The sequence below is a fragment of the Podarcis tiliguerta genome (genome assembly GCF_965153285.1).
Source record: "Podarcis tiliguerta genome assembly, chromosome: 4".
Classification (NCBI taxonomy): Eukaryota; Metazoa; Chordata; class Lepidosauria; order Squamata; family Lacertidae; genus Podarcis; species Podarcis tiliguerta.
In genome coordinates, this window is record NC_139537.1 from 6,696,442 (window position 1) to 6,723,002 (window position 26,561).

The 26,561-nt window shown below is 48.5% G+C and overlaps 1 protein-coding gene across 1 annotated transcript in view; it reads right to left on the bottom strand.

The window, feature by feature from the left end:
- The window catches only part of ARHGEF17 (Rho guanine nucleotide exchange factor 17), a 184,099-nt gene that overhangs the window by 16,163 nt on the left and 141,375 nt on the right, over window positions 1–26,561 (bottom strand). Inside the window, exons 6-15 of the mRNA XM_083436021.1 lie at window positions 25,079–25,255; window positions 22,725–22,775; window positions 18,945–19,054; window positions 14,360–14,445; window positions 13,118–13,236; window positions 10,493–10,706; window positions 8,577–8,650; window positions 7,175–7,368; window positions 4,379–4,629; window positions 594–837 (exon numbers count right to left, since the gene is read on the bottom strand). Of these exons, the coding sequence (XP_083292147.1) occupies window positions 594–837; window positions 4,379–4,629; window positions 7,175–7,368; window positions 8,577–8,650; window positions 10,493–10,706; window positions 13,118–13,236; window positions 14,360–14,445; window positions 18,945–19,054; window positions 22,725–22,775; window positions 25,079–25,255 (1,520 nt within the window). The remainder of the gene's footprint in view (window positions 1–593; window positions 838–4,378; window positions 4,630–7,174; window positions 7,369–8,576; window positions 8,651–10,492; window positions 10,707–13,117; window positions 13,237–14,359; window positions 14,446–18,944; window positions 19,055–22,724; window positions 22,776–25,078; window positions 25,256–26,561) is intronic.

Consider the following 26,561-nt stretch of genomic DNA (forward strand, 5'->3'; position numbering starts at 1 on the left):
ACATTAAAACATTAAAATGCAATATAAATTCCTGGGATCTAGCCTCCCTTGGCTGCAGGCCTGTGGCCAAAGAGCAGTGGCGTAGCGTGGGGGGTGCAGGGGGGGCCGGCCGCACCGGGCGCAACATCTGGGGGGGGGCGCTCGCACTCGCAGCTCTCTGCCCCTACCTGGCTCACTCACTCTCTCTCACTGCAGTGCTGGCTGTGCGAATCCGATCCAAGCCGCCGGGTCGCCGCCCACTGTGGAGGGGAGGGTGCCAGGCGTGCGGTGCGGAGAGAGAGCGAGGGACTATCTGGGGGAGGGACAGTGCAGCGGGGGGCGCAAATTACTTGCCTTGCCCCGGGTGCTGACAACCCACGCTATGCCACTGCCAAAGAGATCTTATGGATTTGCCAAAGACACAGCACTGACTTTCAATACTTGATGACAGATCCTTCCCACTCTGTGTCAGAACGCCTTTCGACATTCCATGACGTCACAGCAGCCAAACCAGTAGCTAAGGGAGCTCACTGAGAGCAGACAAGTTTTAGCTTGTTATGTAGGGAGAAAGAAAGAAGAAAGTCTAAAAAGATTTCAAGGCGCCGTCTGCCTACCAGCCATCCTCTGTCCCCAGCCACATGGAACTCTGATAGGCCTCTGGGTCGATGCTCAGCAGGTCCTCCAGGCTGCCTCTGGTGAACGACCCTCGACTTGACCGCCTCAACGCCCGGCCGTCCATGGGGCTGTCGCTGTTCTGGGCGAAAGTGGTGGCAATGGGAAGGAAGCCAGCAGGGTCTTGCTCTTCTTCTGAGCTGGTTGTCTCGGCCGTTGCGTCTTTAGAGCTCGGGATCTCCTCATCTGGCAAACGAGAGGTGAAAGGAACTAGCAAGGAACCTTCAAAGTCAAGGAAGGCCCCTGGCTTGGCCATTGAAACCTAACAGTTCATTTTCAGTTCTGAACCCAATTTATTTGTCAGCTTTGCTGCCAAATGCACATCTAATCTAGACCGTTAGTACAGTGGTACCTCGGGTTACATATGCTTCAGGTTACATATGCTTCAGGTTACACACTCCGCTAAGCCAGATATAGTGCTTCAGGTTAAGAACTTTGCTTCAGGATGAGAACAGAAATCAGGCTCTGGCGGCGCAGCGGCAGCAGGAGGTCCCATTAGCTAAAGTGGTGCTTCAGGTTAAGAACGGTGTCAGGTTAAGAACGGACCTCCGGAACGAATTAAGTACTTAAACCGAGGTACCACTGTATTTAGCTAAGCTGGAACTACGTTGGAGGAATTTCTCTCTTTCTTTACCAATTATGTTTTATTGCTTTTCCACAATTCTTAACAAATTGTGTTCCACATTAATACAAATTTAAAAACTGACTTCCCAAGCCCCAGGTGTTCCCTCTATTTTCTTCCCTCCTTTGCCGCTCCCAGTACAACAACATTTCTAATTTGCATTTCAAAATCTCATCGCTTTCCCCTATGCATCACCTGTCAATTACCAATTTCTGCTATGACTTTTATACCCTATTTTTCACTGCATAGGGCGCACCAGACTATAGGGCACAGCTAGTTTTTAGGGGGGGAATTCGAGAAAAAAGATATTATTTAAAGGGAGCGCTGAGCAGAGCCTGTAGGCATCCCAGGCTCTGCCCAGCGCTCCCTTTCACAGTCCACATGGAATGTGTGTTTGGCTCTCGGGGGCTTTTCCCCGAGGAGGGAGAAGGGGAAAAGCCCCCAAGAGCGCCTCCGCAGGGCAGCGGGATGAAGGCTCGCTGCTGCCCTGCGGAGGCTTCGTGGGCTACCCCAGAGCTGCTCAGGGAGTACCGTATTTTTCGCACCATAGGGCGCACCGGACCATAGGGCGCACCTAGTTTTGGGAGGCGGAAAACAAGAAAAAATTATTCTGAACCCCAGAAGCCAGAACAGCAAGAAGGAACTGGCTTCTGGGATACAGTGTGGCTGTCCTGGCTTCTGGGTAACCGCGCCAAGCCTCTTCAGGGCAGCGGGATGAAGGCTCCCCCTGCCCAAAGAGGCTGCACAGGGCTAAAGCAGAAGCCAGGACAGACGCGTCGCTGAAGGGCCACTGCGCCTTCTCTCTCTCTGTGCAGCGCCCCTCCTTCACAGGAAAGGTGCTGTGCAGAGAGGGAGAAAGTGCAGCGCCCTTCAGCGAAGCTGGAGAAGGAACAAAAGGAGACCCTTCTGTTCCTCCTCCAGCTCGGCTTGATATGATAGGCGCGTCGCTCAAGGGGCGCTGCGCCTTCTCTCTCTCTCTGCGCAGCGCCTCTCCTTCACAGGAGAGACGCTGTGCAGAGAGGGAAAAGGCGCAGCGCCCTTCAGCAAAGCTGAACAGGCGCATCGCTGCCAAGCGGGAGGAGGAACAGAAGGAGTCCCTTCTGTTCCTCCTCTGGCTTCGCTTGATAGGCGCGTTGCTCAAGGGGCGCTGCACCTTCTCCCTCTCTGCGCAGCGCCTCTCACAGAGAGGGAGAAGGCGCAGCGCCCTTCAGTGAAGCTGGAGAAGGAACAGAAGGAGACCCTTCTGTTCCTCCTCCGGCTTCCAGAACCGGCGCATCGCGGCGGAGCCTGCATTCGCTCCATAGGACGCACACACATTTTCCCTTCATTTTTGGAGGGGAAAAAGTGCGTCCTATAGAGCGAAAAATACGGTATTCCCCACCTCCCGCAGAAGCCGTGTGCTTTTTAAAGGGGCTGCACAGCTTCTACTGGCTTTTCTAGGAGATGGGGGAATTCTCCCACCTCCCGCAGAAGCCTGCAGAGAGTGTGTTTTAGGGGGCAACCCTAAAACCCTCCATCCGCACCCCTGGAGGAAGTCGGAATTGGGGGGGGGTCTTCCTCCACTCTGCTCTGCTGCCATGGAAGACCCTGCTGAGCCCACTGAAGGCGAGGGCTGTTTGGGGAGCCACCACCAACAGGTTCCTGTCAATAGAGGGCAGAACGAGGCTCTGGGAACAAGGCCTTTTGAGGTGGGGTGACAAGCAAGGGCCCGGATCCGGGGAGCCCAATCGTGGAGCTGGCAAACAGAGCTCCTGCTCTGACTGGCAGCAGCCAGCAAGGCTTCATAAGCTGGGGGAGGGCTGCTTTATTAAAAAGAGCTTGTACTGTTGTTGCTGCGCGGTGCCATTGTTTATTTTGCGGCAAGCTGCACCGAGGAGCCTACTGCCCCGACTTGACGGCATATTCCAAAAGAAGAAAAGGAAAATAATAATAATAACAGCAACAACTAACATTTAGTGGGAGGCTCTCATTTTGCTTGGAAGATGTCGTATTATTATTATTATTATTATTATTTTATTAAGGATTTTCTTGTTTTACAGAAGTAAGTGTAATGCCTCGTATTTTTTCCCCCCATGTAACATTTTTACAAATCCGTTTCATTTGTTGAGGCATTAGGGGGAGAAGAAAAAAAAAGAAAAAAGAAAGGGGGGGGTGGAGAGAGGGAAGATGGATGGGGGTGGGGTCGGGTGGCGGTGTTTCTATTATGTTTACTGTATGTAGAATTTGGTGTCAGCGTTGCTTGTGTTGTTCACTTGTGTTCCTTTGGTGGTGAGAGAGGTTGGGGTTGGCCTAGGGTGTGATTGTTTGCCTGTGATTGGCTGTGGTGATCTTTGTTTTCGTGTGTGAGTGAGGTGGGTGGGTGTTTTGGATCAGGTTAGCCATATTGATTTGTATGCTGTTGGTGGCTTTTTGTCATTGTCTTGTTGGGCTGTGTATGTGATAAAGGGGAGCCATTGCGGGGTGAAGGCGTTTTCTTCTGTTTGTCCCCGTGTCAGTTTCAGTTTATTAGTTAATTTTTCTAGTAGGGCTGTTTCCCATACTATTTGGTACCACTGGTCATGTCGTATTATTTTCCATGTAAAAGAAACACTGACAGCCATTCCTGAACTTGTGAGCTGAACAAGCAACAGCAGCTACCGTGTAAAACAACCGCCGGGACATTTACAGCCTTCTGAAAACGTCTGTTTCTCAGAAACGAAGACGCCGACGGCAATCTATTCACGTGCTTAAATGTTTCTACTCTGCCAGCTTGCACAAGGAAGTCGAAGAGACGTTCCTAAAAAGGAATGGTTTGTTAGGACGACACTCTGCATAGATGCAGAGTTGGGTTTGGAAAGGAGAGGTGCTGGGGTTCAAAAATATGCTCAGTGATAGAAGGGCACCTGGGGAAGGGGGCATGGCTGGCTTGGGGCAAGTGTGGTGGAGTCTCCTTCTTTGGAGGTCTTTAAGCAGAGGCTTGACAACCATATGTCAGGAGTGCTCTGATGGTGTTTCCTGCTTGGCAGGGGGTTGGACTCGATGGCCCTTGTGGTCTCTTCCAACTCTATGATTCTATGATTCTAAGTTACTAGCCCTCAACGTTGCCGTGCGAATGGTCCGACTCACTTCCGAAGCTGGAAGATATCGTGGAGTGGCTGGCTTGGCTCTGGAGGGTGCCGGAAGGACTCGGCGAGGACTCATCATCCGTGTCGTCGCTGTCAAAGGGGACCAGTTCTCGGTTGGTGCTGTCCACTGGGTCCGAGAGCTCCAGGGAAGAGCCGGAAATGGAGATATGCAAGCACTGCTGGGGGCCAGACTCGTCCATCGACGTGTGAACTGGTTCTGAGGAAGGGCTGGCCAGAGATTCGGGACGCTCCCTGGGTGCAGAGTGAGATGGGAAGATAATAATAATAATAATAATAATAATAATAATAATAATAATAATATAATTTGTTATTTATACCCCGCCCATCTGGCCATTCTGGGCGGCTTCCAACAAAGTATTAAAATACAGTGGTCTGGAAAAAATGTTGAAATATACATTTACTAAGAAACCAGAGGCCTTTCTTCTTGGTCTGGAATTGCCCAAGAAAGATGTTAGCTTGTTTTTGTATGCCACAACTGCAGCTAGAATTTTGTTAGCTAAGAAGTGGAAAACATAAGAAGTCCCAACAGTGGAGGAATGGCAGATGAAGATGATGGACTTTTTGGAGCTAGCCGACCTCACCGGAAGAGTCCGCGACCAGAAGGAGGAGGAGGACTACCAGGATGAAATTCAAAGACTATTTAGTTAAACATGCTAAGATAACTTAATTGGAAAAACTTGCAAATACCAGGTAGGCTTAGGATTTAAATATGTGATGTTATAGAATAATATGTTTAAAGTTAAAATGTAAAGAAAGAATGATGTTAAGTGATAAGTGATTAAGTTAATTTTATGAGAAATTTGGTTTTGGAAAAACTGTTACAATGATATACACTGAAACTCAGCTGGGGGGATTCGAGGAAGTCACCTAACAATGTTACTAAGATTGGATTAAGTACAGTTAAAATTTATGTTTGTTTGTTTGTTTAAAAATTCTGGAAAATCAATATTTTTTTTGAAAAAAATAAAACACAGTGGTCTTTTAAACATTAAAAGCTTTCCTAAACAGGGCTGCCTTCACATGTCTTCTAAAAGTCTGGTAGTTGTTGTTCTCTTTGACATCTGAAGGGAGGGCGTTCCACAGGGCGGGTGCCACCACCGAGAAGGCCCTCTGCCTGGTTCCCTGTAACCTCACTTCTCTCAGGGAGCAAACCGCCAGAAGGCCCTCGGAGCTGGACCTCAGTGTCTGGGCAGAACGATGGGGGGTGGAGACGTGAAGAGAACAAAAAGGCATGGGAAGAAGATAAACAGAGAAGCTGCATCTCTGCACTGAGCAGCAAAACATGAGCTGCCAGGATGGAAGCCTAAGAGGGGACAAGAACTGCAGAGGTTGGGGATTTGCTGCTTTCAGGAACCAGGAAGCACAGAACTAAATGCCCTTTAATAGAATCATAGAACTGCAGAGTTGGAAGGGACCCTGAGGATCATCTAGTCCAACCCCCTACAATGCAGGGATCGTTTCCTGGGTCCAGGACATCTCTCCCCCCCCAAAACATTTCCAAAGGTGCCAGAACTACTAAAAGGCCCCCCTCTGCCTATTTTAACACCCAAGAGGGTCTGTAGGGAAGGACGTGGTCTTTCAGATATTCAAACCACAGGTTCTGACCCCACTGTGTTGGACTAGGTCCTGGGAGAACAGGGTTCGAATTCCTGCTCGGCTGTGGAGTTCATTGGGTGACCTTGGGCCAATCACTGCTTCTCAACCTAACCTATCTACTCCATAAGGTTGTTGTTATAGCTGTAAAGATAAAACAAGGAGGAGATGTACGTCGGCTGCCTTGATCTCCTTGCAGGAAAGGCAGGATAGAAATGCAATAAACAGACAATAAATAAATTCTAATTCAGCCGTTTTCTGCAGGACACATCTCCCTGGCTTCCAGCTACGTTGTGATGGCCTAGGATTCGGACTCGGAGGCTGAACCTGAGGAATCCCAGCCTGCACAGGAGTCCCCGCCTCCAGAACCAGCTGAGCCGGGGCTGGGGCATGAGCCTGAAGGGTCCTCACCTGTGCTGGATCCTCAGGTGCAGGCACCAGCTGAGTCTGCTCTGGCTCCGGAGGTGATGGAGGACCCATTGCCTGCAGGTGCTCCACTCTCAGCCCCGTCAGGGGAAGCTGAGGTTGCCTCTGGGTCCGGTAACCCTCCAGCCTCTCCTGAGCTGCAGAGGCTCAGGGCAGAGAGGCGGAGGGAACTAAGTTCCCGCAGGAGGAGTGCACGCCTCCAGGCCAGGAGAGGAGAGTCACCTGTGGACCGGGGCCGCCCTATGCCTCGGGGCAGATAAAAGCCAGCCAGCCCCAGTCCCAGGTTGCAGGAGCAACATTGTTGGTAGCCTGTTCCTGCCTGCACCCTGTCCTGCTCTTCTGCCAGAGTTCCTGACCTCACCCGACTCCTTGCCTTGGACCCAGCTTCAGCTTTGATGGACAGCCTCCATACCGCACCCTTGACCTCGGACCTCACCGAACGGTTAGCCCTTGGGACCAGCACACACGTTTATCTGAAAGAAGCGGGTTCTGGATCCCCCAAAAGCTTACAAGCCAGGCCTTCTCAACCAGACGTTATTGGACTACAACTCCCATCATCCCTGACCACTGGTCCTGCTAGCTAGGGATGATGGGAGTTGTAGTTTTAACAACACCTGTGGAACCAAAGTTGAGAAAGGCTGGCTTACGCCATGAACAAATGCGTTCGCTTTCTAGGGGCCACGAGACTCTTTGCTGCCGCAGACGTTCTAAAATTGAAACCACCCACAGGAAAGTCCTCTTCTGCCGATGTCCTTACCGGAAGCTTCGCTTGAGGCCCGGCACAGAGGCGATGCAGAGGATCCTGGCAGAACAGACGGCGATGCAGGCCTCGACGATGGGCTCCTTTTTGACGCTGAGGAGGCAGACCTGCCCGACGTAACCGTCGCTGTTGCACACCCAGACTTCGTAGGCGTTCTCCGGGTTGCTGTGACTGGGCGAGGCGCAGGAGAACTGCCAGAGAAAGGACAAAAAACAGGTTGGTTTTAAAACAGGCCCTAAACCTTGTATAGAGGGGATTTCATTACTCTTCCATTTTGCTGCAATCAAAACTCTTGCTGCTGCTGCCGTCGCATATAAAAAGATTGGATCCAAAAGCTGACAGAAGATGCCGAATTAGATGGTCTATCAGAAAAAATAAAGGCTAAATCAAAACAGGAATTTGTTTCAAAATGGGAGGTTTTCAAAGAATATCTGAAAAATAAATATAGTAGTTTAAATTCTGTTGCAGCATTCGAGGAACTTCAGTAATAGTTGCAAGGTAGATATAAGAAATTAGATTTATTAAGAATCAGTTTAATTATGATAAAAGTGTGTATTGGCAATAAGTAATATGAAATTGGAATATGGAATATGGAATAGACGGGAGGTTGTGTCTTTAGTGTTAAGACCAATATATGTTTTATTGTTTGCTAAGAAAATTATGTGTCGATGGTTATTCTTGTGTGTAATTTGGTATTTGTGGTTTTTTTTCTTTTTTCTTGTTGTATCAATAAAAATTAAATAAATTAATTAATTAATAAAATAAAAAATAAAACAGGCCATAAAAATGCGCTCACCGGCATGGGCCCAACCAAAAATACATTCTCCAGAACCAATAATTGATTGGTGACAAGAGTCTTTAACGGAAGTGCAGTAGAATTAAATGAACAGCACTGGGGTGCACTGGGGGTTTCTTTCCTTAGCAGTAAGGAGGTGGAACTATTTTATTTATTTACTTTTTCAAAGGACCTTTTTGTTTATAAGAGGGAATGCTCGGTGGGTAATGGCTCTTACCTTGGCTGGGACGAAGGAAGCTCCACTGTCTGTGAAAATTTCCCCAAATAATATCCTCCAAACATACAGGTTCGAACAGAGCTTTTGCTTACAAAGAGGACCATTAATGCCTGAAACTGAAGCGCTGCTCAGAGCTCAAGCCTTTAACAACCAGCTCCAGCAAGCCATTTCTCAAGATTTTAGGTACAAGCGCTTTTGACTCATTGGTGGCGAAGGTCTTCATTCAAAGTGCAGTAGAATTCAATGAGCTGCACTAAGGTGCGCTGAGGGTTTGTGTTTTCTAAACCATCAGCAAGTGGAACTATGGTTTCAGAAAGTTAATATGGAAACGGTAGAACACACAACAGATGAACTGTGTGAATTTGGTTTGCAAGGCTTGGACCTACCTGCATTCCACTCCTCGTTTTCATGATGGGAATCGCCTTCAGGAACTCAGGATCCAGGCAGTTTTTGTAGGAAGCTGGTTAGGAAAAGGAAAACAAACAAACTTGTAGTGCGGTCCGATTTGCGGCATAATCCACTGCAGCTCTGTGGAGTCACGATAATGAACAGCCATCTTGAATCTATCTACCCTGCTTCTAAAATCTGACCGTTCCCCGGTTCTCGCCTCTAAGACTCCATAGCCACTGGCTGAGCTGCTGTGATGTCACAGCATGTTCGAAAACATTTCAGCTGCCCATGCTATTTGTCAGAAGCAGTTTGCAAAAAGTGGTGTTCCTGCGGTGGAAGCAAGCGGTCAATTTGACTGGGGATAAAACCTTGCAGCTTGTTCATCAGTGCTGCAGGAGCACCTACAGAGAGGGGGAGTGTTAGGGGGGAAACCCCCCCACACCTATTTATGTTCCAGATCAGCCCCTCCATATAGAGGAAGAGGCAAAACAGAGTATGTCTTGGGTTGAACTCTAGGTTGAGGGAGGAGCACGACAGAACATTTTTTTGGCCAACCTCTCTCTTCAGAACTACTACTAAAGGCCTAAAGAGGCAGAAGAGGAAGATAACTTGCGCAGAGGCTCTATCAGTTCAGACTGAGCTCAAGCCATAGCTGTCAACTTACAGATTTGAAAATAAGGGACCAGCAGTCTTGAAAATAAGGGGCCAGCAGCCAAAATAAGGGATTTTAGACAACCAGCTGAAGTACGAAGTTAAAAGGGACCAGATAATTTGGGAGAGCAGCGCTGGTTTTTAGCCCTTCGTTTCCAGAGGTTGCTGCTCAAGACACCAGCCGATGAAACACTGCGATTAAATAACTACAAGCAGCAACCACTTTTCGCGCAAAACGAAGTCCAAGCTACGAAGATGCTGCTGCAGTTCTGTATCTTTTCTCTCGTGCTCCATCTGCAGCTCTCAGTTCCATCAGGCAGGGCGGGAGGAAGGGGGGGAAATAGCGCCTGAAGTAAACCCGCAGATCAGACCATCTATGCTAGTCTACCACTACAAATCTAGGGGAGAAGCGCTTGCGGTCCTTCCCTTGTAGCCCTTGGAACACCTGCCCACGCCTCCTCTTCCTCCTCCTCCTCCTCTCTCTGAACTGCTTTCTCTATGGTTGCCCTCGCCCTCCTCTCAAGGCTCCTCATCAATTCATAGACCATGCCAGGCTGCCCATCTCATCCGGGTCCTTCAGCCGCACAGCCGCAGTACGGCCTAGCGGGAGCGGCGGTGACGGGCAGAGGGGAGGCCCCAGGCACAGACGCTCAGTTCGGTGGCCGCAAGGAGGATGGAGGCAGAAGGGCCCGAGGCTCCCGCCAGTCCTGGCAGGGAGGGGTTCCAGGAGGCCGAGGCTGGTGAGAGGAGGCTGGAGGGGGGCGGGGCGGGCAGCCAAGCAACACAGTTGGAGCCTCCCTCCTCCCTGGCCGGCAGGGAGGGAGGGAGAGGAGCTGCTTCCTTTGAAACCCGGGAAATTTAAGCGACGTCCATCAATAAGGGACAGCAGTGGGACATGGCACTGGGATAAGGGACTGTCCCTCCAAATAAGGGATGCTTGACAGCTATGACTCAAGTTACCCAATGTCCCCCCCTAAAAATATAAATCCACACACACAGAAAGCTAGCATGTCAGGGAGACAGACTTCAGCTTCATACTGGCACGCTACTTTTCTATGTGCAGGGATGGGCCATCAAGTAGTGCTCTTGTGCCAAACATGAGTTTTATTAACCGCATGACGTGTGCGGCTGCTCTGTAACAAAAGTCCTCTGGGCGCTTTACTAAGCGCTCCCAACCCCAAAACATTGAAACAGGGTAAAGCAGTAAAAAAAACCCTACAATATCAAAAATCAAAACCCCCAAAACACTCAAGACAAAGACCTAGTTTCTTTTTGGTGTCCTCGAAGGCTTGCTCAAAGCTATGTCGCGCGTCTGGGTTGGGGAACTCAAAGATGTAGGACTCCGTGCCGTCCGCCTTGGTTGCCGTGAGTTCCATTTTGTTGGGTGGGAAAGACTGGGCGAAGGAAAGAGACTGCTTCTCCGCCAACTCGCGATGGATGGCAGCCATCAGGTCCTTGATGACATCGTCCAGGCTCTGAGGGTGAGTGAACACAAACGCCGGCATTAGCTGGGAGAACGCCATGGACTTTGTGGAATACAACTCGGCGGCAGCAAGTTTCTAGTCCATCTTATGCAGTCGCAACAGCCCACAAGCCTGTAAGGGCAACCTTTGGCAGTTGGTCCCTTACCTTTCCCGCCCCGCCCTGGCCACAGTGATCCATGCGAAGGTCACCTCCAGGCTTGACTACTGTAATTCGCTCTACGTGGGGCTGCCCTTGAAACTGTCCCAGAAACTCCAGCAGGTGCAGAATGCTGCAGTGAGGCTCCTCACGGGGTCTCTGCCATGGCAGCATATTCGCCCAGTGCTTTTCCAGCTTCACTGACTCCCGGTGGAGTACAGGGTCAGGTTCAAGGTGCTGCTTTTGACCTTTAAAGCCCTTCACGGCCTAGGACCCTCGTACCTATGGGACCACCTCACCTGGTATGGCCCACGGAGAGCCTCAAGGTCCATAAATAGCAACACCCTAGTGGTCCCGGGCCCTAAGGAAGTCAGATTAGCCTCAGCCAGAGCAGGGCCTTTTCAACTCTGGCTCCGGCCTGGTGGAACGCTCTGTCTCATGAGACCAGGGCCCTGCAGGATCTGATTTCTTTCCGCAGGGCCTGTAAGACAGAGTTGTTCCGCCTGGCCTTTGGCTTGGAGCCAATTTGATTCCCTCCCTCTCTTTCTTTTTTCTTTTCCTTTCTCCTCCTGCGATGAGGCTACATTTTAATATTTTAATGTTTCATTATTTTAATGTTGTATTTTAATTTTGTTTTTAAGTTGTAATCATTCAACTTGTTTTTATTATTGCTTGTTAGCCGCCCTGAGGTCGGCCATGGCTGGGGAGGGCGGGGTATAAATAAAAATTATTATTATTATTATTATTATTATCAACCGGGTTGGGATCAGAGCTTTGATTTCCAATCTCCACATTTAGAGGTGACCCAACTGGAAGGCATCAAGGACAGGGCCTTTTTGGTGGAGGCACCACAGATGTGGGATTCTCTCCCCAGGGTGAGCTGACTAAAATCTTCCTGATTTTAGAAACTTGCTAAGTTATTCTTTCTTTCTGGAACGCATTTGTGGAGGTTTAAATGCTGCTGCCTTTTTGTTTGTGACTTTTAGAGTTGGTATATTTTAATCTTGAAATGGCATACATAAATAACCTTTATTTGCGTATGCCGCTACTGCGGCTCGTTTTTCGTTAGCCCCAAAATGGAAAATGAGCGAGGTCCCAACCAAAGAAGAATGGCAACTTAAGTTGACAGAATATGCGCAGCTTGCAGACTTAACATATAGAAGAAGAGAAGAAGAACATACGTTTAAAGAAGATTAGAAAAATGTTTACTGAATATATGGGGGGGAAATCATGTACACCTGAAAATGTTGGCAGCGTTAATATAAATTCAACAGTGTAAATAAGTTTTGATGGATGTAATTATGGAATACTGGAAAACTGCGGGAGGCAGTGGAAGACAGGAGGGCCTGGCATGCTCTGGTCCATGGGGTCATGAAGAGTCGGACACGACTAAACAACAAAAGCAATGGAATACTGAATGGTATAGTTTATGTAAAATAAGCAGGGATTTATGATATGAAAAAGAAACCATGGAAAGAGAAGAAGTCATTGATATTTTAAGGTTGTTTAAATTAATATTTTCAATTATGAAACAGAAAATTTAATAACACACACACACACAGTGTGTGTGTGTATATGTGTGTGTGTGTGTGTGTGTGTGTGTATATGTGTGTGTGGTTGCTTAGTCGTTTAGTCGTGTCCGACTCTTCGTGACCCCCTGGACCAGAGCACGCCAGGCACTCCTGTCTTCCACTGCCTCCCACAGTTTGGTCAATATATATATATATATGGAAGTCATTCTGGTGGTCTTGTTAGAGAACTCAAAATGGTCTAGGACCCTCGTACCTACGGGACCGCCTCTCCTGGTATGTCCCACGGAGAACCTTACGGTCTTCAAATATAAACATCTTGGAGATCCCAGGCCCCAGGCTCAACCAGAGCCAGGGCTTTTTCGGCTGTGGCCCCGATCTGGTGGAACACTCTGTCACAAGAGACTAGGGCCCTACGGGACTTGACATCTTTCCGCAGGGCCTGCAAGACAGAGCTGTTCCACCAGACCTTTGGCCAAGGCACAGTCTGACCCCCTCTCTCCTGTAATCCTCATAGAACTCAAACTCAATGGTTGCTATTAATTTGATTCTGAATTGATTTTAGAATGTATTTCAATTAACTGATTGTGATTTTATATAAACTGTGTTACTTTTATTGTTGTTAGCCGCTCTGAGTCTGGCTTTGGCCGGGGAGGGCGGAATATAAATAAATTTTATTATTATTATTAATTTTACAAAACGCCTGTACTTGCCCCGACAACCTTGATGGTTCTCACCTGATGGGGGAAGCTGAGGGTCTCTGAAAGCTTGCTAACTTGGCCAAGGGTGCTGAGGTCTTCATCCAGGCGGGAGATTGCTTTCTGGATGCTCTCACGATTGGGCGATTGAGAAGCCCCTGGAGACGGACAGAAATCACACATCACACCACGTTTGCCTCAGGCAAGGAAGCTGGAGATCTAAGCCAGCTGCATTTCTCAGTATCTACGGCCTGTTCTGACATAACACGAAACACCGACTTTATATAGTACCATTTGGAGGTTTTAAAATGTGGCAAGCGGTTACGCCACGTGGAAGATCAGCGGCGATACTCCTTGAATTTCTGTATTCCTTGCACCAGTTATGCTAATGATACCCTTCACTTTAAATTGACGAACCCTAATTTAAAGTGGGCATGAGGTGGTGGCAAGCAAACTGTGTGTTTCTAAAGGTTGTGGTTGCTGTTCTCGACTGACGATCATGAGCCACACGGCACGGCAACAACTTGATATAGAAGTTGCTGCTCGTGCAAAACTCTGCTGCGTCCCTCAGTTTTCAAACGTAATCTGTTCCGGAAGACCGTTCGAGTTCCGAGATGTTTAGAAACCGAAAACTCAATACGAAAGCCTCAATACGGAAAACTGCGTACAGTGGTATCTCAGGTTAAGTACTTAATTCGTTCCGGAGGTCCGTACTTAGCCTGAAACTGTTCTTAACCTGAAGCACCACTTTAGCTAAAGGGGCCTCCTGCTGCTGCTGCGCCGCCAGAGCACGATTTCTGTTCTCATTCTGAAGCAAAGTTCTTAACCTGAAGCACTATTTCTGGGTTATCGGAGTCTGTAACCTGAAGCATCTGTAACTGAAGCATATGTAACCTGAGGTACCACTGTATTGAAATGCATGGCATGTCCTACTTCTGAAAAGTGTTCAAAAACCGAAGCATTAACTTCCAGGTTTACGGCGTTCCAAAACCGAAACGTTTGTCAACAGAGACGTTCGAAAACCGAGGTACCGCTGTTCAAAATGTTCCATCAGCTGCCAAGGCTGCTGAGCTACATTCAAGTTTTCCTCTTAAGCCTCCCCCCAAAACATATTAATTTTATTTCTGCAGCTTTAAATCCCTGTACGTTTGTACGTTTCAATTCTGTTTTATTGTCTGCATTGTGTTTTATAGACTTCTGTTTTTGAACAACGCTCGGGTATACTCTGGACGCAGAGATGTTTATGCATTCTGAAAGGGAACAACACCGAAAGCAACAAACCTTTCACAATGTCCAGGTCTTCCAGCGGAAATTTCCAGAGCAATTTGTACTTGCTGGCTGTGTCAATCACACTGGCTGCTGTGTAACTGCAAAGAAAAATCACGTAACACTAAGAACGGGAACAGTACTGACTGCAACCACTAAGTGGCCTTGTTGGCCTATTTTAGAGACGAACGCCTTCCATTTAGATCTCAAGTCTTCTTTCTTCCCTTGATCAAGATGCTAAGCTTGTGGGCAGGGCCTAGTCAATTTTCTAACTTATGTGGAAAACCCAGATTTCTGAGATGCCTCCGATATAAGGCACACTTGTCTGCCAGTTGTGCATTCTTGGCTGAGAGCATAGCTGTCAACCGTCCCTTTTTTGGCGGGAAACTCCCTTATCCCAGCACCGTTTCCTGCTGCTGTCCCTTATTGATGATGTCCCTTAAATTTCCCGGGTTTCATGCTCGCCCGGCTCAGGAGGGAAGCAGCGGCTCGGGGTCCTCTGCCGCGAGAGAGAGCACACACAAGCTGCCGCGTCTCCGTCTCTCCCTTTTCCCCCTCAGCGGCGCGTTATGAGGAGACGGGCAGCGGCGGGCGGGCAGGCAGCCCCTCTCTTGCGAGACTTCCGCTGCGCTGCCAGGGGAAGCCAGAGGCGGCTGAGAAGGCGGCCTGAGGGAGGAGGAAGAGGAGGGGATGGGGAGGGACGCAGAAGGGCGGCACTTCAGCGGCCGCCACCGCGCCGCCACCGCCTCATGCCGGGCTCGCAGGCGAGAGTCTCTCTTCCTCCCTCCCTCCCTCTCGAGCGGGAAAGGGCCGATGGAACTCCTTGCGCCAGGATGACGGCAGCCCCGACGAGAATAAGCTAAGCAAAATCCCTTATTTTGGCTGCTGGTCCCTTATTTTCAAGGCTGCTGGTCCCTTATTTTCAAATCTGTAAGTTGACAGCTATGGCTGAGATGGACCCTATTTTTTTATTATTTTTATTTTTGCTGCACTTCAGGTGTGCGCAATTCTATACTAGAGGTGGGGCCTTTCCCAGCCGTTGAGCTGGATCCTGAAGTTCCCGATGGGGAACTGCAAAGAACAGCCAACCCCTGCTGAAAGCAGGACTCGAACTCAGCACTGACCGTGTGACCGAATTCCCAATGGAGAACTCCATGCTCATTTATTAATTTATCCCAGCTGCCGTGGGGCTACCAGGCACCCCCAGTTATGCCACAGTGGTTACTCACTGGCAGCCACATCTCTGGCTAACTCACCCCTGACATCAGGTGTGGGGCAGGCGGGCATGGTTTGGGCCCGTGCCTTATGGATAGAAATGGTCCCCGTCTGGCTCCTAATAAGATGCCTGTCCTTTGCAATTACCGTATTTTTCGCTCCATAAGACACACTTTTTTCTACCTAAAAAGTAAGGGGAAATGTCTGTGCATCTTATGGAGCGAATGTGTGGTCCCTGGAGCCGAATTGCCCAGGGGCAAAAAGCAGATCATGTTTTGGTTTTTTTGAAAGAGGGAAGTGGGTGTTGAAACAAAGCCGCTGATCGTTTGCCGATTGGGAAGAGAGATAAGGGATGCTAGAGATAAAGGAGGCTACCTGGGAGGGGGGAGGTAAAGACAGAAAACTTGCAAAGGTGGGCAACAGGAAGACTAAAGCAATGAGGAGAGAAATTAGAAGAAAGGGAGGAGCAAAAAAACTGCTCCAGCTAAGGAAAAGGCACGAAGGCAAACAAGAGGGAAAGGAGTGTTGAAAGGAAGCAGCTGATCCGTGGGATCAGGAGAGAGATAAGGGAAGCTAGCGGAGGCTGCCTGGGAGGAGGGAGGTAAAAGCCCATGGATCCTCAGGATTTTTGCATTGGGTCACCCCAAGTTCACCATCAGATCACACAGCATGTCCATGGCTACAGCCTGCACCAAAAAAATCACGCATCCACTGTTGCGTGGGGCCGCAATGGTGCAAAAACATGATTACAGAGCACGGATCCACATGGATCCTCAGGATTTTTGCACTGGGCTATCCCAAACTCACCGTCAAATCATGTATCATGTCTGTGGCCACAGCATGAACCACAAAAATCATACACCCACTGCTTCGTTCAGAATATTTTTTTTCTTGTTTTCCTCCCCTAAAAATTAGATGCGTCTTATGGTCAGGCACGTCTTATGGAGCGAAAAATACGGTATTGTGGCTGTAAATCACACCGTTCCAAGTTGGGAGTTAGCTCTTTATTAGCAAAAACACGATCTGCACAGGCTTGGCTGTCAGGCCTAATAAGCACAGCAGGTCTCACCCCATGAAATCAGCAGGCCCCCATCTCCCCACAGATTTATCTAACTCCCTTCCTCTTCAGGGCTTTCCCCCAAGCAATGGGAGACTATGCTTGTGTGTCTGCCTTTGCCCCTGCAACTTCATGCCTCTTCTGGCCTGGGAGACTGGGGGAAGGGGAGTTTGTCACAGGAGGGGGAGACACTGTGGGATATCTGGGATGTGATCCATAAGCAGCAGTCAAGTACAACATTCCTTGTTTTCCTAGAGCGGACATGCAAGGGGATGTTTGGTCCAGCCAGTCAGAACTTCCTGTTTCCTCCTGGGCTGGGACATACTTCCTTTACATGTGACTAGAGGTGGGTGTGACCTTACCTGTGCAGGTAACACAAATACAGGGCACGAAACTCTCTCTCTCTCTCTCTCTCTCTTTGAATTCTCTCCATCGTTGGAGCAACTTTTTTAGCTAGAGATGCTTCCAGCCATCAGAGGACACTAGGACTATCTCCATATGGGATATATTTTAGTTATATATTTTGTAACGTATTTTATAACTAAGTCTGCCTTCAGGGATCCAACTGCAAACTGAATGTGAGTAAACTACTTTTATTGACTTTAAATAAGATTGTCGTGTGTTCCTTCTTTTAAGAGGGATAAAAAGGGGGAACTTACCAGGAACATACAATTCAATACTGAATTATATGATAGTGAGAGGCTTAAACAAGCCTGCAACCAGCTACCCGCTGTGCGTTAAAAGGGGAATGTTTTTTTTTAAAAATGTTTAAATTTTTTTATTTTTTACCAGGAACCAAAACGCAAACAGCGAAACTCACCAGGCGACTGATACATTGGTTATACATAATCAATAATAACATATTCAAATCAACCATATGTACAATTTTATATATGTTAACGCTCCTCCATCCACAAGGTTTATTTAACTTTTAACATTTTAATTGCCCCAAATTGTTCAAACCTACCCAAATAATTCACTATCTTCTCAAACCAATCCTCCTCTTTCTCACTGACCTTCAACCCTTTCATTTTGTGTATCTTCACAATTAGATAGTCTAAAATCATAATATTATTCTGTTCTTTCCTCCATTGGTTCACCCCAGCTCTTCTGCATTTTTCCAATTCTTCGCTATAACCTGTCTGGCTGCAGTTACCATCAATTTTATGCCTTTACATTCTTCTTTTGTTTTTAACTCGGTGCTACTCAGACGAATAAGAACCATTAATTTAGATATTTTCACCTTCCTACCCACAATTCCCAGTATTTTTATACCAATCTGTTTCCAAAATTCATTAACTAACGGACAATCCCACCACATATGACTGTGCGTTAAAAGGGGAATGTAAACTCTGCTAAGTAAAGGGACTTGCTAACGCAATAACAATATAAACAATACCGTATTTTTCGCTCCATAGGACACACGTTTCCCCTCTTAAAAACTAAGGGGGGGTCTGTGTGTCCTGTGGAGCAAATGCAGGGGGGAGGCAGGCAGGAAAAGCCCCCAAGGGCCATACACAAGCTTCGCACGGATCTTGCGGGCTTTTCCCCAGGAGAAAAGCCTGCAGGACCCGCATGCTCCTTAAAGGGTGCGTGGCCCCTGTGGGCTTTTGTGGGAGGTGGGGGAATTGCCAGGGAGAGGCTGCGCAAGGCTAAAGAAGCCAAGGCCGAGACCGCAATCCATCCTGCTCGCTGTTTTGGCTTCTTTAGCCTTGCACAGCCTCTCCTGGCTGGAGAGGTTGCGCGGCTATGGCAGAAGCCAAGACAGCCAGCGGGATGGATCCCGCTCGCTGTCTTGGCTTCTTTGCTCTTTGGGGCTGGGGGGGGGGACCTGGGCTTGCCCCGCAGCCCCGAGAAGCCTGTCCACTGCTCTTTGGGGCTGGGTGGGGAAATAATATCCCCCCCCCCTGATTTCCCCCTCTAAAAACTAGGTGCGTCCTGTGGTCTGGTGCGTCCTATGAAGCGAAAAATATGGTATATCCTCTCCTGCCTCCCTGAACATTCCCACAGACACCCGTGACTCTTCATCAGCAGACTCCTCTTGGCTTTCCTCCTCTCCTGCTTCTGCCTCTAATTCTGGCCGCCTCTCTGTCATAGAATCTCCCCGCTCCCTAAGCCCTGTTCCCTCTCCATCTTCCAACGCTTCCTCTTCCTGGTCTTCTCCCTCTGACCACTCATCATCGTCCCACCACCAACCCACGGGCTCTGAGCCTTCTTCCCTTGGGGGTTTCCCAGCTGGTTCTGCCCCCCCCAGTCCATCGCAGACATGTCCCTTGAGCCGTCAATCACACAGCAACGTCCGGTGGGCTTTGGGGGTCGGTCACTTACAGGCTCATGGAGCTTCGCCGCAAGGACCCGGACTTGCGTTTCAGGGTGGTGCAGACGAGCAGGTCCGTGAAGAGGAAAAGCGATCGGTCCTTCTTCCCGCCCACGGCCTTCTGCAACAAGACACAGGAGAGGTCAGGCTGGGACAGCTCAGTCGGTCGAGCAAGAGACTCTTATAATCTCAGGGTTGTGGGTTCGAGTCCCACATTGGGCGAAAGAGCCCTGCATTTATTAAGTGGCTTAGGGCCCTCGTTTTTACAGGACTACCTCTCCTGGTATGCCCCACAGAGGACTTTAGGGTCCATGAAAACCATAGTTTACAGGTCCTGGGCCCAGAGCACACGGAAACACCATTTACCTTCCCGCTGCAGTGGTACCTATTTATCTACTTGCACTGGTGTGCTTTCGAACTGCTACGTTGGCAGGAGCTGGGGCAGAGCAACGTCGCGGGGATTTGAACCACCAACCTTCCGATCAGCAAGCCCAAGAGGCTCAGTGGTTTCGTCCACAGCGCCACCCACATACCTAAATTTCATTATAAACCACTTTGAGGAGGGTTTTTTCTTTCTTTTGCAATCAAGCGCCATGTAAACTTTATGAAAATGAAACAAAAAACAGGGTACCGCCTCTGCTTCCCTTATGCTCCCAAGTTACTTTCTCCCGTGGCAAAGCTGCCATTTTACTTGCGTCGCAGGAAAAGGTGCTCTTTGTGACTATTCCGTATCTGAGCCTTCCCCTTCGCTTTGCTGCTCCTGGATATTCTATGGGATCACAGCAATCGTCGTTTGTGGGAAGGGGGTGACTGGATGTGTTTCGCTTTTGCTCGTTTTTATTGTGTATTTCCTGCTTATATCTTGCATTTTTTATGCTGCAAACTGCCCTGAGATCTTTGGCTGAAAAGCAGTATGCTGCTGCTATTATTATTATTATTATTATTATTATTATTATTATTATTATTATTATTATTATTAAAGTTGTGGGTGAACATATCAGACGACACAGTGATTCTTCAAACAGCTCTTGTTTATTCCCAGGCCAGGACAGAACTGAACTGAAGGGCTCAGTCAGCCTGCTTATATAGAGCTCCAGTACCATGTTACTGTAACAACTTTCTAAAACTATCCAATCACTGAACGTCACTTTCGATCCTTCATTTGCATACAAACTATCCAATCACTGAACGTCACTTTCGATCCTTCATTTGCATAACTATCTACAGTATCCCCCTGCTGGCCCAGGGTGAGAACTTCAGTATCTCACAATTATTATTATTATTATTATTATTATTATTATTATTATTATTAGATCAACATGGAGAGAAGTGGCAGCAAAACAATGGCCCCTGGCAACTCTTACCAGGAAAGCAGCTGTGTGGTGAGGGGGTCAGGGGAGATAAGACATGCCTCCCCCTTCTGCCCCGAACTAACTGCCACCCCCCAAACCCAGCGGGGAGACCCCACACGGCCTCCTTGCACAATATTTAATTAGATTCCCGGCCGTCAAGAGAGGCAGCGGCGGTTCGTTACTCGGTTGCATAATAAACCTAACCCCAACCACCAAAGGGAACAGAGAAATAAAAGTACGCGCACTTTTAATTCCACCCAAAATCTGCGTGGGCCTCGCTAACGTATCGCGCATTAAAACACCGCAGCTCTCCCCATCGTTTTGGATTTAATTCATCCCTAATTAATAGAGATTTTACTACCCTCTCCCCAAACTGCAGCTTCGCCATATAAAAAGGCAGCTTGGGCCGGCTTGCCGAGGGAACGCAATCCTTCCTTTTGGCATTTTTCTGACTGGATGCGTTCCGTACGCAGATAACGGCTGAATAACCCCCTGAAATTTAGTTATAAGGTGTCAGGAGGCTGGGTGAGTCGCGAGGCTGGGGCGGCGGCAGACACGACTGGCTCTTTGCGGCCGCGCTGCCATCCAACATGATCTGCAAGGCCTTTTGTGCAGAAGGGGGCCTGTTTATTTGGATTCCCAGCTCCCGGGGTTGCCATGGCAACACAGGGTACCACACGCTCGGCTGGGGGAATTTTGATTGTTATCTCCCCCTCACAGCACCGGGAGCCGGGGAAAATGTTCTGTGGTGTGGTGGTGTGGGGGGAAGAAAGGAGGGAGGTTGCTTCTGTCTAAAAAGCAAACCCCCAAAGTCTTGGGGAGTCCCAAGGCAGCTAAAATATAGGTACTGCGTTTACAGCCTAAATTCTGCAAAAGCACAAGGGTGGGGGGAACAAGCCGGAGACTTGAGATACGAGATAAAGAATTCGGTTTCCTGATAACCTCTGTTTTTATATTTAGATATAGGGATGCAAGTGGTACTGTGGTCTAAACCACAGAGCCTAGGGCTTGCCGATCGGAAAGTCGGCGGTTCGAATCCCCGCGACGGGGTGAGCTCCCGTTGCTCGGTCCCTGCTCCTGCCAACCTAGCAGTTTGAAAGCACAAAGTGCAAGTAGATCAATAGGTACCACTCCAGCGGGAAGGTAAACGCCGTTTCTGTGCGCTGCTCTGGTTCACCACAAGCGGCTTAGTCATGCTGGCCGCATGACCCGGAAGCTGTACGCTAGCTCCCTTGGCCTATAGAGCGAGATGAGTGTGCAACCCCAGAGTCATCTGCGACTGGTCAGGGGTACTTTTACCTTTTTATATTTAGATATATTTTATTAAATTTCCAGAAATTTCACATAAGCATTCCAATACGTAATAGATTTTTCTTCTGTCTCGTCGGCAGAATACTTTGCTGCACCCTAGGTAAAGGTAAAGGTACCCCTGCCCGTACAGGCCAGTCTTGCCAGACTCTATGGTTGTGCGCTCATCTCACTCTAGAGGCTGGGAGCCAGCGCTGTCTGCAGACACTTCTGGGTCACGTGGCCAGCGTGACGAAGCTGCTGTGGCAAGCCAGAGCCGCACATGGAAACGCCGTTTACCTTCCCGCTGGTAAGCGGTCCCTATTTATCTACTTGTACCTGAGGGTGCTTTCAAACTGCTAGGTTGGCAGGCGCTGGGACCGAGTGACGGGAGCACACCCTGCCGTGGGGATTCGAACCGCCGACCTGCGTCCCCTTGCTGCACCCTATCTTCCCTCTAGTATATCATAACATTAATACAATAATCTCTCATTCCTTCTGCTGCTCCTGGTTCAAATCCTGATCACGAATTCATCCCACCCTAGTATTTCTTTAAATAGTTTGAAAAAAGCCTTCCATTCTTCCATAAAGCAATCATCAAGTTCTCTTATTTTCACTGATTCAGCATTTTTGTGCGTAACAGATCCTCACTGCTGTAGTTACATACATGAACAACTTAACCATCTTTTTGGAACTTCTGTAGCTATAATCCCTAGAAGAAAAGTTTCAGTTTTCCTTTTTCTTTTTTGGAAAATCACTTTAAACATCTTTTTTTATCTCATCATATATCATTTCCCAAAATTCCCTCGCTTTCTTGCAAGTCCACCACATATGAAAGAACCATCTATCAGGAGTGTCCAAACTTTTTTCAAAGAGGGCCAGATCTGATGAAGTGAACAGGCGTCAGGGCCGACCAAAGTTGTTTACACTTCCAGCAGTCATTAGGATCGTTTTTTTATTTTTTAAAAAATTGCTTTCGGTGAGGGAATGAGCAAGCTGGGGTTCTGATCCTGTGTTGCACCCGGGGCTGTTCAGCTCACAGAGACCGTTTGCATAGACCCTCCCAAACAAAACGAGGAAAAATAGGCAACATTCATTTAAAAAGCTGACTACGACTTGCAAAATAAGACAGATCACGGAGGGTTCTCTTACCACTTCCACTAACATTTCCTGGCGCAAGAATCTCCTCAGCGGGGCCTGAAGCTGGGGAGAAACAAGGAATCAGAGCGATTTAGGGATGTCGCCAAAGGCCCAAGGGGGATCTTATCACTGACTTATCAGATGTGACAGTGTGGCGAAGCAAGATAATATAATAATTATTTATTATTTATGCCCCACCCATCTGGCTGGTTTTCCCAGCCACTCTGGGCGGCTCCCAACAGAATACTAAAAACACGATAAAACATCAAACGTTAAAAACTTCCCTAAACAGGACTGCCTTCAGATGTCTTCTAAAAGTCAGATAGTTGCTTATTTCCTTGACATCTGTTGCGAGGGCGTTCCATAGGGCGGGCGCCACCACCAAGAAGGCCCTCTGTCTAATTCCCTGTAATTTCTCTTCTCGCAGTGAGGGAACCGCCAGAAGGCCCTTGGAGCTGGACCTCAGTGTCCGGGCTGAACGATGGGGGTGGAGACGCTCCTTCAGATATACTGGGCCGAGGCTGTTTAGGGCTTTCAAGGTCAGCACCAATACTTTGATTTGTGCTTGGAAACGTACTGGGAGCCAATGTAGGTCTTTCAAGACTGGTGTTATGTGGTCTTGGTGGCTGCCCCCAGTCACCAGTCTAGCTGCCGCATTCTGGATTAGTTGTAGTTTCCAGGTCACCTTCAAAGGTAGCCCCATGTAGAGCGCATTGCAGTAGTCCAAGCGGGAGATAACCAGAGCATGCACCACTCTGGCGAGACAGTCTGCGGGCAGGGGGGGTCTCAGCCTGCGTACCAGATAGAGCTGGTAGACAGCTGCCCTGGACACAAAATAGATAGCCCCCCGAACAAGCCCCACCACTGTGACTTGCTGATCCCTGGCATGCATGTAGTCAGAGCAGTCGACAGTGGTTATTCCAGCCAAATGCCCCCATAAAATTATTCCTGAGGGAGATTATGAATGGCATTAACCAACATCAGTTTTTCCATCAGGCCTAGGGATTATGGCAACCTGACTTTAGCACGGGGACAGGTGGGACAGCCGTGCCCCTTCTAGATGCCACCCCTCCCCAAACTTCCCCACCTCCAGCGATAATTCCAACTGGCCATTATGGGAATGTATAAAAGCTCTTATTTTTTTATCCCCTTTCCATTTCATATTACGTCCTGTAGATTGCAGGTCATTACGATAAAACATAAACCACCTTGAGTGCTTTGGTTAGAAAGGCAGGCAATAAAGTTAGGTAACAAAACTGCTTACGTGGACTTTTTTTTGGGGGGGGGGGGATGCAACTGCATTTTTAAGTTTAAGTTCCCGCAGGAGGAGTGCTTGCCTCCAGGCCAGGAGAGGCGAGTCACCTGTGGAGCGGGGCCGCCCTATGCCTCGGGCCAGATAAAAGCTAGTCTGCCCAGTCCCAGGTTGCGGGAGCAACGTTGCTGGTAGCCTGTTCCTGTCCTGCTCTTCTGCCAGAGTTCCTGACCCCACCTGACTCCCTGCCTTGGACCCAGCTTCAGCTTTGACAGACAGTCTCCATACTGCACCCTCGACCTCGGACTGGAACCGGACCTGGCCATATGGTTAACCCTTGGGACCATCACAAAGGCTTTCTGTTCAGCCTTACTGGCATTCTTAGGTTGGGCTTGCCCAGTGCTTTTTGTACAACTGCATTCCGTCCAACACCTCGAGTCCCCCAAACGGGGTGTGCATCTTCCTGCATGAGTCATGTGATCCGTGCATAGCTGTCAACGCTTCCCCTTTTTAAAGGGAAATTCCCTTATTCCGAATAGGATTCCTCGCAAGACACGGGGAAAGTTGACAGCTATGGATCCGTGCGAGATCACAGTACCCCAAAGATGCACATTTTTCAGGAACACGCTTGCACGCGTGTTTCGGGGTACCACACAATATTGCAGCCCCCAGCACCCCTTTTTGGATAGGGAAAACGCTTTTTCAAGGCAAGATCTCGGCACGAAATCGTGCAAAATCACAGCACCCAAAACAACCTCCCTGTTCTCTCGCGAGTGTCCCCTTTCCCCCCGGACATTTGCGGGGGGCGCAATTAGGATAGGTGAAGAGTGTTGGGAAAGCCTTGCATACAAACCTCAGTGATTAAAAAGGGAGAAAAAAGGTGAAATCTGAGTGGAGTTACTAAGAATTAAAGACACAGACCTCTGTTTCCATGTGCTTGTTTGAGTTTGTGCAATAAGACTGGCCCACTACTGGAACCAGACCCATGATGTTTGGGTGATGTGGTCCTCAGCAGAGAAGCCCCCCTGCCCTATGTGTTCATAGACGTATCCCTACCCCCACTCCTCCCCCTAAAAGAAGCACACATTCAAGAAAGCATCTTGGCAAATCTTACATCCTCCATTCCTTCTATATGCGACTCAATCTCCTGCACTATCCGGGCGTTCCGTTCCACCTCTTCAGCGCTCCTCATCCCTTTGTTGATCCTCTCAGCCACCTGCTTGATGCTCCTCTGAGCTTCCATCAGGAATGGGTGGTCAGGGTGGGCTTCGGGCGTGTGCTTGAGAAGGTCCTGGTGGGAGAAAGCGCAGCGGGAATTATATTATAATAATTTATTATTTATACCCCGCCGATCTGGCTGGGTTTCCCCAGCCACTCTGGGCGGCTTCCAACAAAACACTAAAATACAGTAACCTATTAAACATTAAAAGCTTCCCTAAACAGGGCTGCCTTCAGATGTCTTCTAAAAGTCTGGTAGTTATACTTCTCTTTGACATCTGGTGGGAGGGCGTTCCACAGGGCACGCGCCACCACCGAGAAGGCCCTCTGCCTGTTTCCCTGTAACTTGGCTTCTCGCAGTCAGGGAATCGCCAGAAGGCCCTCGGCGCTGGACCTCAGTGTCCGGGCAGAACAATGGAGGTGGAGACACTCCTTCAGGTCTACTGGACCGAGGCCATTTAGGGCTTTAAAGGTCAGCACCAACACTTTGAATTGTGCTCGGAAACGCACTGGGAGACAGTGTAGTTCTTTAGAGCAGGAAATGGATATATATATATATATATATACACACACACACACACACACACATATATATATATGTACACACACACAGACACACAATATATATATATATATATATATATATATATATGCGCAATATATATATATTGCAGAACCTCCCTGGGCCAAAATGTCAAATTTGCTCCACATTATCTCATTAGTTTGTGATTCCTTCCCTCCCCCAAGTCCTTACGACTTCCATAGATGGTAATAAATTAATTAAAAGAAATAGGTCCTTGTGAACTCATCAGCGTTTTGCCGCCAGTTTCTCCAAACTTACTCACATTTCTCTATGCAGTTTAGCCTCATTTTTACACGTTTTTGCAGAGCGATTTCCCCAAATGTAACAAATTTGGGCAGGCTAGTTTCACGGATACATATGCATTTACAAGCTCATTTGACCCTGGACTAAGCGCCTTTTAGGCACACGCTTTTTGGCCAGAAAACCGCATTGCAGAATTGAAAGGAGCAGGTAGATCCGCAAATGCACTGTCCAACCAACTTGTCCTCCGTCATCCCCTTCTCCTTCTGCCCTCCATCTTTCACCAACATCAAGGTCTTTTCCAGGGAGTCTTCTCTTCTCATGAGGTGGCCAAAGTCTTTCTTCTTGCAGTCCATGGGACTCTCCAGAGTCTCCTCCAGCACCAGAATTCAAAAGCATCCATTCTTCGGCGATCAGCCTTCTTTAGGGTCCAGCTCTCACTTCCATACATCACTACTGGGAAAACCATAGCTTTAACTAGACGGACCTTTGTTGGCAAGGTGATGTCTCTGCTTTTTAAGATGCTGTCTAGGTTTGTCATTGCTTTTCTCCCAAG